Source organism: Arachis ipaensis, chromosome B7, assembly GCF_059453495.1.
Source record: "Arachis ipaensis isolate K30076 ecotype BB chromosome B7, ASM5945349v1, whole genome shotgun sequence".
Taxonomy (NCBI): Eukaryota; Viridiplantae; Streptophyta; class Magnoliopsida; order Fabales; family Fabaceae; genus Arachis; species Arachis ipaensis.
The window spans coordinates 138,974,356-138,986,937 of NC_142442.1; the positions used below are offsets into that span (position 1 = coordinate 138,974,356).

The 12,582-nt window shown below is 36.3% G+C and overlaps 3 protein-coding genes and 1 long non-coding RNA gene across 4 annotated transcripts; 2 read left to right on the forward strand and 2 right to left on the reverse strand.

Annotated features, from left to right (window-relative positions):
* Window positions 1-227: 227 nt before the first annotated feature.
* Window positions 228-4,919, reverse strand: LOC107606179 (protein DETOXIFICATION 27). The gene is made up of 8 exons (XM_016308180.3): window positions 4,447-4,919; window positions 3,823-4,364; window positions 3,468-3,554; window positions 3,334-3,390; window positions 2,358-2,596; window positions 1,955-2,073; window positions 1,748-1,837; window positions 228-482 (listed from the first exon to the last, which is right to left on the reverse strand). Exons 1-8 carry the CDS (start codon window positions 4,708-4,710, stop codon window positions 399-401), a joined length of 1,482 nt encoding a protein of 493 aa, XP_016163666.1. The 5' UTR covers window positions 4,711-4,919; the 3' UTR covers window positions 228-398.
* Window positions 4,920-7,130: 2,211 nt separating this feature from the next.
* Window positions 7,131-7,687, forward strand: LOC107607886 (protein FAR1-RELATED SEQUENCE 5-like). Its single transcript, XM_016309783.1, has 2 exons — window positions 7,131-7,483; window positions 7,570-7,687. Exons 1-2 carry the CDS (start codon window positions 7,131-7,133, stop codon window positions 7,685-7,687), a joined length of 471 nt encoding a protein of 156 aa, XP_016165269.1.
* Window positions 7,688-7,744: 57 nt separating this feature from the next.
* Window positions 7,745-9,045, forward strand: LOC110265154 (protein FAR1-RELATED SEQUENCE 6-like). The gene is made up of 3 exons (XM_021107984.1): window positions 7,745-7,970; window positions 8,246-8,305; window positions 8,771-9,045. Exons 1-3 carry the CDS (start codon window positions 7,745-7,747, stop codon window positions 9,043-9,045), a joined length of 561 nt encoding a protein of 186 aa, XP_020963643.1.
* An 845-nt stretch (window positions 9,046-9,890) lies between these two features.
* LOC148554325 (uncharacterized) lies at window positions 9,891-10,622 on the reverse strand. Its single transcript, XR_015892089.1, has 3 exons — window positions 10,506-10,622; window positions 10,160-10,406; window positions 9,891-10,026 (listed from the first exon to the last, which is right to left on the reverse strand). It is a non-coding gene; the product is annotated as an uncharacterized LOC148554325 (long non-coding RNA).
* Window positions 10,623-12,582: the final 1,960 nt, after the last annotated feature.

The window sequence follows — 12,582 nt, forward strand, 5'->3', positions numbered from 1 at the left end:
AAAAATAATAAATTTTTTGGGCCTTGAGCTTTACTCTAAATATAAAATAATATATTGTATCTCAAAAAATATTCCTGAAGATAAAATTATATAGCTTGAATCAAACACACTCCCTAATCATCTATGTATCGTGCATATTGTTGACTTGTGTAGGCATCACTAAAGAGAACAACATGGGCAACCAAAAAAGAAAAAGAGAATAACATGGGAACACGGTGCAAGGCTTATTCTTAATCAGAACTTGTGTATATGAAGTAACTTAAAAAGCCGGATTCAAAGAATGTTACATACACACATACAATGGCAAATTCTAGTAACTGGCCGGACATTGGAGCAGCAAACAAATCAAAACTCGAGTTAGCTAATATTTAATCGTTCTGATCATATTTAATCTAATATTAATGGGGATCAGAGGTGCCCTCTAGTTGGTCGTTCGATTTAGAATTTGACCACTTCTTTACCCGGGAACTAGCTTCTTCAGCCTGCCAAAAATGCAATCAATAATAATAAGCCAGAGAAGGGGGAAAAATTTAAGAAAAATTATTAGCATATGCATGTTATTGCCTAACACAGTTAGCTAGGCTTTGATAGTTATTATTAGTTTTATAAAATGAGGTAATGGTCAAATTTATTTTTAAAACACTAGTCGTTATTTAAATTAGTCTTTAAAAAATTTATTTTAATCAAATTTGTCTTTTAAAGATTTTAAATTAATCGAGTTAGTCTTTCTGTTATTTTTTTTGTTGGCGATACCAAAATTTGTTAATGTGGTATGTTTAGTGATACTACAACACATACATAGGAGTTTTAATTAACTATTAGCATGATAAGTTTATGAAATTAAATCAAATCAAAATTTAATTGAGAGGAGAACTTGTGGCATTGAAATCTCTCAATTTAGAATTGATTTCATCTAATTTCATAAACTTATTAAGTTAGTTGCTAATTAAGACTTATAAATGTATGTTGTAGTATCACTTAATGTGTCACATCAATAAATTTTAATACCATTAACAACGAAAATAACAGAAAGACTAAAATAACTAACTTAAAATTTTTAAAAATTAAATTTAATTAAAAAAAATCTTTCATAAACTAATTTAAAAAATAAATGATATTTTGACAACTAATTTAATCATTTATTCTTCATAAAATACTAACTATGAGTTTGTTCTCAATTAGAATGTTAGCTAGCAAAATCTGTCAAAATATGTTAAACCCTTAAACAGTTAAACGACATCTAATTACCCTAGTTGAGAACAAAGTGACAACAAATATTCTTAAATATGTAATTATTCACCTAAACATGTCTTATATATAATAATTGAGGTGTAGATAAGTATTACATCAAATAGTATTAAATTATTTAACTATTTTTAATTATTATTTTTAAATTAAAATATTTTGTATATAGGTAGATATTGACTAATAAAGTGGAGACTCATATATATATATTTGGTTAGATAATTTGGTATAACTTTTAAATTATTATTTAATAATTATTAATTTTTATCTTTACATAAAAATAATTGTATGTGAATTTTTTTATTTTTGACCGCCTAATATTACCTAACAAGTAACAACGATATACTATTAGCTAAGGCAAGACATACACGTAGTCAAAAGTTGAAATGTGTTTGATATATATGAGTTTGTTCGTTTCTACTTGGTGCGAAATGTGGAAAAGGATGAGAATTATAAAGAATGAGGGAGAGAGCTAGCAAGTTTAATCTATTTGGAACTCTACCTCCTTTTCCCAATCACATCGTGATGTTACAACGATGAGTATGAGCGTCTGAATTCCAGTGCCTCCAAAAATCATCCCTCCCCATATACCCTGTCACGTTTAGAGACGTGCACGGTTGATGATTTGAGACGTTAGTTAAAATAATGGTAAACTAAATTGAGTGTATGGTCATAATGTATAGTAAACTATATTGAGTTTGATACATACTCCGACGCCAGTTTTGAAGATCCATCCCATGATCATTCCAAGAGGGAGTCCAATAACATAATAGCACCCTATATTTATATATGCTACATATGCTTGCCATCCCGAACCAACAGCCACTCCTGTATCATATATATCATCATAGTAAATAATATGAAGTCTACATATGTACAAGAATACCTTTTGTTTTGGTGGGTCATCATATGTACAAGAAAAAGTATGAAGTCTACATTATTCTTTGTAGCTACACTATTTCACACATGCACCTTATTAAATTATTTGCATTGTAAGGTAACCATTCCAAACATGGTTCTATATTCTAATATTTATACTTACGTACACCATATATTATATCATTTTGATCAAAGAACCGAATAATTAGTTAGGATGGAAGAGAAAAGTTGACCTGACAAAATGGGTTGAACACTGTTGAGGAGGATGGTGATGGCTAAGAGGAAAGCCATGTGGTCAACGGCATCAAGGACTTGGGGACTGGAGGTGAATAAGTAAGCGAATTGGTCGTGAAAAATCATTATTATCACGCAGAACACAACCCCAATCACAATTGATTGTGCCACTGCCACTTGTGTTGCAAATTTTGCTCCTTTCCCATTTCCTGCGCCTAGCTCATTTGCTACCCTTACTCTGTAAAACATCATCATCATTAATATAAAGTGAAAACTCAGGTAAAGTTGACTTCACGCTAAGTTAATATCTGAGAACTGTTAGATAAAAATTTAGTTAAATCAGTCAAATTATTTTACGACTCTCAGGTATCAACTTCACGTGAAGTCGACTGCACCTGAGTTTTCACCTTAATATAATTCACTCATCTATAAGACTTAAAATCCTATCACATCCATATAATTAATATTCGACATCTGGTGGCCCGCTGAGACAAGGCCACAAGGGGATGGGATACCAAGATAGCGACATTTTTCTAACATTATAAGTATAAATATGTTTGGATTTTAGTTGTATCATCACACTTTTGATACGTAGAATTTATAAAGATAAAGATGATTTGTATGTGTTGAAGAAAAAAAGAAATGAAAAGAAGGACACAGATAACATTCACCGCGTGATCGGCGAAGATAAAAGATTGGTCAAAAAAGTAAAAATAGTACAAATATAATATATAATTAATTTTTTATTTATGTATAATAATTTAAAAAGAAAAGTATAGAATAATAGAGAGTTCAAAATAAAGGTTCATATTATTATTGTTGGAAAATATATATAACGAAGTTATGGAAAGGGGACATGCACAAAACGTGAAATGGCATCTTTATCTATGCACATCCATATCTACGTACGCATAAAGTTTAAAGAATAAAACACAACCAGGGAACTCAAGAAAGAAGAAGGTTCCAGAAGTGTACCCAACACCAGCGAAGAAAGCCAGGGGAATCATCATTTCCCAACCATTGATAGTCATACTGTAAATTAAAATTTCAAATTAATTTAAACATTAAACCTCCACTAAATATAAATTACATTGAAGAAATTAACTTACCATACCGACAAGGCATCAACAGCAACCGTCACATTCTCTAACTGTCCAGTCATTAGCACCAGTATTCTGTAATACCAGTTTTCTAAGCTGCATCGTATCCATGCAAATTACTCACCTTTTTTTAAATTAAGTGTTGGTTAAATTTTAATAAAAAAAGAATGTTAGGGCCAATAACTTTTGTGATTTGTAGCTATCAAATAGCCATCAATAATAATTTTAATGGTGTGAGATTGATTTAAGATTTCATTCAATGACTCATTTTTTTTTTATACTGGCCAGAATTTAACAAAGTTGCTGTCCCCTAGACTTTTCCTTAATAAAATACTGACAGTAAATTTTCTCTATTAGAGCATACCATAGCATGACACCAGAAGCAGCAGAGAGTTTGAGAAAGTCCCAGAGACCAGAAAACGCTTCCATGGAAAAACCGGTCCAAGTCAATGGGCAACCGCCGCAAGCAGTATAAGCAAACATCCCAATTACAAGAACCCACCAGGACAAATTCAGAGCAATGGCAGCACCGACAACTCCAAAGTCCCACACATAGATGAACAGCCAGCTGGTGACCACGTTGACCACCAGGCCCAGCAACGAAACCCACGCAATCACCGCCGTCTTGAGCTGGCACTGAAGAAACCTCTGCAGCGGGAACTGGAATGCAAAGCTGAAGTGAAGAGGGATGAGCCACACAGCCACCACACCACTCCATTCCGCCACGTCATCAGGCTGCCCTAGAAGCTTCAAGATGGGAGTGGCAAATACGTAAAATGGCAAGAGCAAGAAGCAGCACAGAAACAAAACCACCCATGACCTCTGCATGTATATCCCCAGCATGCCGTACTTTTTTGCCCCAAACGCTTGCCCGCACAGTGTCTCCAACGCGCTGGCCATTCCCAACTGTTTTGTCCACGTCACAATTCTCTAAATTAAAACTAGAAATCATTAAATAAATTATTATCAATAATTTTATATTACTTACGAGGAGGCCAAAATTGAAGCCAACAATGACGGTGTTGGCGATGGAGATGGAGGCGAGTTCGAGTTCGCCGAGGTGTCCAGCGAAGGCTTGGGTGACGACGTTCATGGTGAAGGTGGCGACGCGGCTGAAGATGGAGGGGCCCACGATGTGCCATAGCTTCTTGGTCTCGATCCAGAGCTGATGTTGTATCTTTTGGTCGTTATGTTGAAGGAGGAGGGTTTCGGTAAGGTTGCCATGTTCTTCGTGTGCGCCGTGTTTCTTCATCGATGGCAATACCTTATCAATTGTTTGACTATTTTTTTGTTTTTTTAAAGAGAAAACATGATGGTGCTCAATTCCAAATTGGATTCTAGTAGGATATTTCCGGTTTCATACTTCCATATTGGCAAAGAAAAATGGGCAAATCACATCCGCCACAAATAAAATCACTGTCTTTTTCTTTCTTTATTTTTCATTCCCTTTCAGAAAAGCAAGAATATTAGGAATAGTATATGGAACTAATTCCTAACTAAGGAAGAATATTATTTATAATTATCTTAATTAATTTTATTCATTTATAATTTAAAATATTTGTTATTAATGGTTTTTAATGCGAAAATTAGGTTTGAAGGGATACGTTGAGAACCTCTTAACGGAAATCACGGTGAAAGTCCACAATGCTTTCAAATCTTCACTCTCTTTACCTTTCCACGGCTGCGGTGCATCTTAGCTCTCCTCCAAACAGCAAAGGCACCAACCTCCTCTATCCAAGGCATGCTCACAGCGCTCCTTTATCGGTTATCCTCGATCCTTAACGTCATTAGCGGTACTGTCATTGATGGTGGTGCAAGTTCTTTTCGAAAACGGTACAATAATTCACTCTTCTTCTCATCAATTGCCTCCACCCTCTCCATTAAATCATTCAACCCATGGCTCCCTCGTCGGTTCTCCGCGGTTTGTGCCGGTATTGACCGTGACGTTCGTGAGCGTGGTCTTCTCGCAGAGACCATCACGCATAGTATTTTCTGCACAAAGAAGCTGTCGGCGCGGTTCAAAACTTTCGAAAAAGTGTAACGTCCATGGAGTTCTCAATCCTAGAAGGCGGTTCGAATAGCACATTGATCAATTCAAACGAAGGGAATGAAGAATTGACTGTGGGTAAAGTTGTTATTCAAGAGAGGTCTAAGGTATGTTAGATAGTCTGGTCCTGCATTGTATGAAATTTAATGACAAATGAATGTTTCTTATTCATGTTAATTAGATGTTTTTTGTGGTGAGTTGAGTACTTTGAATTATCAAACCAGAAAAAGAAAATGGAAGATAGTAGTGAGTAATTGATAAGTTAACGAGTCAAAGAAATAGTGCATGTTATTATAAGATAGTAGAATTTAAAATCAACCAAAACAATGAGCTGGTTTTATCTATAAAAGGCATATCTTCAATCTATTTTAGACCATCCTCATCAACATACTTAACCAAATAATCAAATATATACAATGGGTCTTCATCAGTCTTGTCCTTCTTAGTATCCTTTTGTTTGATAAACTTCATAATTAGTATCAATGTTCATATTGTAACCGACCATAATCTTGTTCACCAAAAATACTTACTTCTCCATTTGAAAGAAAGCCTTAAATTCAACCCTGGCAAATCTAAAAAACTAGTTCATTGGAATGAAAATGATAGTTGTTGTTAATGGAAGGGAGTATCATGCAACAAGGGACATGTAATTGGTCTTGATTTGAGTAAGGAATTTATCACTGGAGGTTTAAACAATTCTAGTCTCTTTAACCTGTACTATTTGCAAAGTTTGAATTTGGTTTATAATGTCTTTGGCTCTCCAATTCCTTCTGAGATCAAGAAGCTAAAGAATTTGAAGCATTTGAACTTGTCAAATGCTGGTTTTTATGGAAAAATTCCGAAAGAGATCTCTTACCTCAAAAAGTTGGTCTCTTTGGACTTGTCCACGCCATTTACCTTAAAAACCTCGTGTTATGTGAATGTTTCTTATTCATGTTAGTTAGATATTTTTTATAATAAAATATGCTTGATTCCCATATGTGTTTGCACTATTTTTTGATGTTTTTTTATTGGAGTGATTCATTATATAGTAAAGATCTTAAGTTGATAAATATTTTTTTCATTGTCTTTCATTGAAGGTCGATAAAATTACCGACGTTATTGTGATGAGAAAGGATGAGTTGGACTTGAGACACGAGGTTTGAATTATTCCTTATTGTTTGTCATCGCGTTATAGTTACTGTGTTAATGCTAGTTTTAATTCGTATTTGGTTTTGTGAAGTGACATTACAGTTGCCGGATCATAGTGGGATCAGTGAAGAGGAAATCCCAGTCATAGGAATGTGTTTTGAGTCGTTGCCTCTGGCACAGAAATTTTATGCAAATTATGCAAAGAAAGTTGGGTTCGTTACTAAAATAAGGAACACGAACTTCGACAAGACGCGGAAGAAATCAAAGATACCCATTAATCAGTCTATTCACTGCACGCGAGAAGGTTATCGGGAGTCTCGGGTGAAGGCAGCAACTCAGGCAAAAAGAATTACAGCCATGAGATGCAGAGCAAGGATGTATGTCATGCTGGATAGGGAGAAGGAAAGTTGGATTAGGTCTAATTAGAATTGAGGCATTCCCACCCCTGTTCGGCTAAGAAAGCGGTCCACTATCATGAGTACAGGGAGTTGACAATGCATGTTAAGTGCGTCATTACGGATAACGACGAGGTTGGTATAAGACCCAACGAGACGTATCTAGTACTGGCAAACGAGATTGGCGGATCTTCAAACCTGAGTTTTTCAGAAAATGATGTCAGAAATTACATCACAAGAACACTCCGATGTGCTGATGACAATGCGGACTTTAAGAAGATGATGAATTATTTTGTTCGAATGAAAGAGATCAATCCCAACTTCTTTTATGCAATAGACGTTGACGATGCTAATAAGTTTAGGAGTGCACTCTGGGTAGATGTAAGGTGCAGGGCTTCGTATGAATATTACGGAGATGTAGTGTCATTCGACACCACTTACAGAAGAAACATGTCTATTTTTACTTATGGGTGAATTGCAAAAGCAATTTTTTTTAATTTGTTTTTGTGTCTATCATTTGTCGTTGGTGTTTTCACAGGCATAGTCTACCGTTTGCATCCTTTGTCGGTGTAAACTACCATGGGAAGTCTACTCTTCTTGGTTGTGCTTTACTTGGGAGCGAGGAGATCCCTAGTTTTGAGTGGGTGTTCATGTAATGGGTGAGATGCGTCGGGACTGCACCAAGGGGGATCATCACTGACCAGTGCAAGGCCATGACCGGTGCTATTAGGAAGGTCCTACCAGATACTGTCCACCGATGGTGCATCTGGCACATACTGAAGAAGTCACAATTCAAGTTTGGAGGTTACGCTAGGTACAGAGAATTGAATAATAAGATGAATCACATTATGTATAATTCTCCTTCTGCTGACTCTTTTGAAGTTGATTGGACTGAATTCATCAAAGAATTTGACCTAGGTCAGAACAGATGGTTAACAGGTCCGTTATCGTTAACTTAACTCCCGTATATTGGTTGCATATTGCCTATTTATTTACTGTTGGTAATTCCGCTAGTTTGAATTGGTTGTTTTGTTTTTTTAGCAGTGTAGTCGATGTTTCTTTTTTACCTAGTCAATAGATGTTCCTTTCAATACACAAACATATGGTTTTTCTCTTGGGAAACTGGATGTTCTTTTATTTGTTTTCTTAGTTCTTTGAAAGCGGTCATCATGTTGTGTCTAAGCGACACTCTTATACTCTGGTTTTTTATGTAGACCTTTATGCCAATCGACGGAAGTGGGTTTCAATATTCTTCAAGAGTGAATTTTGTGCCGGTATGAGAAATACACAGCGGAGTGAAAGTATGAACGCATTTTATGGGGGATTTCTGCATTGCAAGAGTAGGTTGGTCCAGTTTGTCCATTAATACGATAATGTGCTTGGAAACAAGGAACAGAAGGAGCTTAAAGATGATGATGCGGAATCGAAAGGAGTCATCCCATGTATAGGGAGCACCGGCATTGAGAGACAATTTCAGTGGGAATACACCAGTAATATGTTCAGGGATGTTCTACTGGAGGTAAGAAAAAAAACCAATTGCGTGGTTCAGTCAACTGAACAATAGGGTGATTCAATTCTGTTAAAATGGACGAGCTGAAGATAGTTTGGGAGAAGACTATTTACCGTACTTTCACAGTAGATTTTGACCCATTGAGTCAAGAGGTTCGGTGCGAGTGCAACAAGTTTGAATCCACTGGTATATTGTGTTGCCACACCCTTGTTGTGTTTTCATACTACAGAAGTTGACAGAGTACCGAGCTGCTATGTTCTTCCTCGATGGAGTAAGAACATCATGCACAAGCACACCTACATTAAGAGTAGCCATGATGTGGCTCGAACCGATGAAGGCCACAACCTGTTTAGGCGTTTGTGCTTAGAGTTCTATAACGTTGCTCAAGAGTTCATTACTTGTGATGAGGAAGCAGCCATCTTGCGATCTGCCCTTTGGGATGCAAAGACCAAGCTGACTGATTACTGTACCAGGATGCATTTGACTACTGTTGCTGCAACATAGAATACTATACCCACATAGAGCATAGGCGGTGTTGTTGTACATGACATACAGGGACTCTCAAGAGTTAAAACTAAAGGATGACCAAAGAGTAAGAGACTTGGAGCAGAGTTAGACAAGTCAATTAAGAAATTGTTGTAAAAAAGGAAGAGAAAACCGCATCCGGTATGTGATAGACGTGAGGTCTATTTCAAATTTTTTTTGGGGAAGGTGTTGTTGATTCATATATGTTGTTTTTGTTTTTCTATTATGTATTTTGTTGGATGTTGTTGACCTACAGACAGATAATGATTATGATGGTTCTGTAGAGAAAGGATTTGAGGCTTCTACTACTTGGAATGCATCGGATAGTGGTGGATTCCTGTCCCTGTTGAACTCTTTTGAGCATACATAGTTATTCTTTCGTTTGGTTGTACATTTTTAACTGTGGTTGGTTTCTCATACTTAGCTAGATTTCGTGGTTCTTTTGACACAAATTAATAACTTCTGACGATTTTTTCTTTGTAACTTGCATTGGTTTTGTTATGACACATTCAATAAAATAAATAAAAAGACAACTGTGATATTTTATCTAAATATTAATTATTTTAGGTTGTGAGACTGTCATGGTTTTAGGATCACGAAGTGCCACTTATTTGTTCTAAAAAATAATGGATTACATCTGCCATGAAACCTGCTGAAGAATAATTAAGAAAACAAAAATTATTCACTTCTCAATGAAGTACACACGTTCGCGAAACAAAAGACATTCACTTCTTAATGAAACCTATTGAGAAATATCTAAAAAAACAAAAGACATTCACTTCTTAATGAAGTACACACATCTGCGAATGCATTGCACGTGATAACTCAGAAAACATATCCAGAACCATCCGATTTACAATGAAAAGAAACATCCTACTTCCTATCAGAAGCACCATCCACTTAAAAGTTTGGATAAAGTCACCAGCAACTTTGCAGTTTCAGCAGTAGAAAATCATATACCTGCAGTGAAATATAATTTTTCAGACTCACACGAAACTACTGCAAGGTAGAAAATGCCATATAAACGTCCACAAATCTAACACAAGGAATCTATAGAGACAGTATGACAACTGTACGTTTACATGATTTTTACCTAGGCATCTGTCTTCTTCAGTTGTCTCCCCCTTGCTTGGCTTTCTCATGGGTAACCCAGCACGCTATAGCATGGTCTTCGTGCTCGGTGCTGTGAAGGATAATCTCACCGCCTTAGTCTTGTTTCTTGGCTGGTTGCAACATATAGGATGGTCGTCCAATGCCTCCAGAGCCTCTCCAATGAGTGAATTATGAGGACCCATCACTATGTCTATTTTAATTTCCTTTCGAAACTCCTGTAGAACGTTCTGAATGGCATAATTGTGTGTGAGCGAGAGATTTGGAAGCGAGAAAGTAATTAATTGGAAAGAGGTACAAGTTAAATGTAATAGGATTTCTAAAATCACCTTGGTCCAGAATTGCAAGGGTTTATCTAGACTCCAATACTGCATGAACTTGATCACGTATACACCACAATCACACCTACATGTATAGATAGAAATATTATTTTTAACCACGAGACTAAGCATCTGTATCAAGTGAATTGCTAGTAAGATTATTAATAGATGGCAGTTCAATTGACTGGTTAGGTTGTTTTGGGACGCTGGCATAAAAACGAGTCAGGCCGTTCTCCGTGGGCTCGTATGCGGGCATCGACACTTTAGCTACGTCTTCAATAATTCTCCCCTGGAAAGCAACTACACTTTAGCAATGCTAATTTTTAATGACTAAGGATGTTGTTGCACTAATTCGGTGATATATGCATACCGCATAAGCATCTATTTTCGATCGTTCATCATTATGCTCTCCAGAATGCATACTATCCAGTACCCACAACCTTTTTTGAAGAACCTCAAAGGCATACAGCCACCAATGACGATCAATACAGACGGAAAAAAATCAATGCGTTCTAAACAAACGTATCACAACAGTAACATGCAATCATTAGTTCGTTCAATGGCATCAAACAACCTGAATACAAGGAAAGAACCATACAGTTTTTAGTATAATTAGGCAATGCATTACTTAATGAACCAAAGACATCCAAAATTTCATTACTAAAAACAGACAGCCGCAGAACTCTTTAACACACAAAAACCTGTTGAGGAATATCTAAGAAAACAAAAGCCAATCACTTCTCAATTAAGTACACGCAATTGTAAATGCTTAAGACATGAAAACTCAGAGACATATCTAGAACCATCCAGTTGGCAATGAAAAGAAACATCATAATGCCTATCAGAAGCAGCATCCACGTAAAAACCAATGTGTTGTAAACAAACGTATCAAAACAGTAACATGCAAGCATTAGTTCATTCAATGACATCAAACACCTAGAATACAAGGCAAGAATCATACAGTTTTTATTATAATTAGGCAATGCATTGCTTAATGAACCAGAGACATCCACAATTTCATCACTAAAAACAAACAGCCCCTAAATTCTTAACATATGAAACCTGTTGAGGAATATCTAAGAAAACAAAAGCCAATCACTTCTCAATTAAGTACACAAAATCTTAAATACTTAAGATATGAAAAATCAGAAACATATCTAAAACCATCCAATTGGCAATGAAAAGAAACATCATAATGCCTATCAGAAGCAACATCCGAGGAAAAACTACTACGTTGCAAACAAACGTATGAAAATAGTAACATGCAAGCATTAGTTCGTTCAATGACATCAAACACCTAGAATAAGAGGCAAAAACCATACAGTTTTTGTCATCTAATGCATTGACTTACCCATTTTCTCCTCGAAGCTTTTACCTTGTCTAAATATCTCGAATCGGCACCGAAGTGAGGACCCAGCCCCACATAACTCAAGGTAGAAATCTCCCTGAAAGAATCCAGGTTCCTCTTTTGCAACACCGTTTCCTATTACAACAACCATATTTAGTTTCAGTACACAAATCTTAAACTCTAAAAATCCACAAAATCATTCATACCAAAATTCCTGGAGGAATACAGTAGAAGTCATCCTTAAACCATGATGATTCTGAGTCATTAAAACTGAAATACATCCACTGAACGATCTGCACATTCAATTTTAATTTGTTAGGGTCATCTTTATGAGATATTATATTTATTAAGAACTCCATTCATTCTAGCAAAGTGTTATTATGTTCTACTTACGTTGCTGTTGATCCAGTGACGGGGTTGCAGTGTGCACAGGTCCTCTCGGAGTAGTTCTAGATGTAGCCTTCCTTCATACGACACCACGACCCTCTCCTCCCCCAACAACGCATTGACCCCCCATCGTCACACTCGATCCTCAGCATCCTTGTCGAGCTTTCGCCTCTTTAGTAATGAATTCATCCTTATAGGAATACACTGGGTAGGATTTTTTTCCATCCCAGTCATTCTGGGTGACATCCAGTGGCTCGGTTGACTGGGTGTCTTGCAAAACGGAGTGGTTGGCATCACGGTCTGCAGTGGCTCTGTGTACTGAAGTCGCTCAAAGTATTCCCATATTCTTTC

What these genes read in the sequence shown, in the direction of transcription:
- LOC110265154 (XM_021107984.1), top strand. Translation starts at nt 7,745, where the DNA reads ATGACCGGTGCTATTAGGAAGGTCCTACCAGATACTGTCCACCGATGG. An exon ending in TCAGAACAGATGGTTAACAG is followed by an intron (nt 7,971 to 8,245) that starts GTCCGTTATCGT and finishes TTTTTTATGTAG; the next exon opens with ACCTTTATGCCAATCGACGG. An exon ending in CAAGAGTGAATTTTGTGCCG is followed by an intron (nt 8,306 to 8,770) that starts GTATGAGAAATA and finishes TTCATACTACAG; the next exon opens with AAGTTGACAGAGTACCGAGC.
- LOC107607886 (XM_016309783.1), top strand. Translation starts at nt 7,131, where the DNA reads ATGCATGTTAAGTGCGTCATTACGGATAACGACGAGGTTGGTATAAGA. An exon ending in ACCACTTACAGAAGAAACAT is followed by an intron (nt 7,484 to 7,569) that starts GTCTATTTTTAC and finishes GTGTTTTCACAG; the next exon opens with GCATAGTCTACCGTTTGCAT.
- LOC107606179 (XM_016308180.3), bottom strand. Translation starts at nt 4,710, where the DNA reads ATGAAGAAACACGGCGCACACGAAGAACATGGCAACCTTACCGAAACC. An exon ending in TCTTCAAAACTGGCGTCGGA is followed by an intron (nt 1,838 to 1,954) that starts GTATGTATCAAA and finishes TAAACGTGACAG; the next exon opens with GGTATATGGGGAGGGATGAT. An exon ending in GATGTGATTGGGAAAAGGAG is followed by an intron (nt 483 to 1,747) that starts GTAGAGTTCCAA and finishes CATTTTTGGCAG; the next exon opens with GCTGAAGAAGCTAGTTCCCG.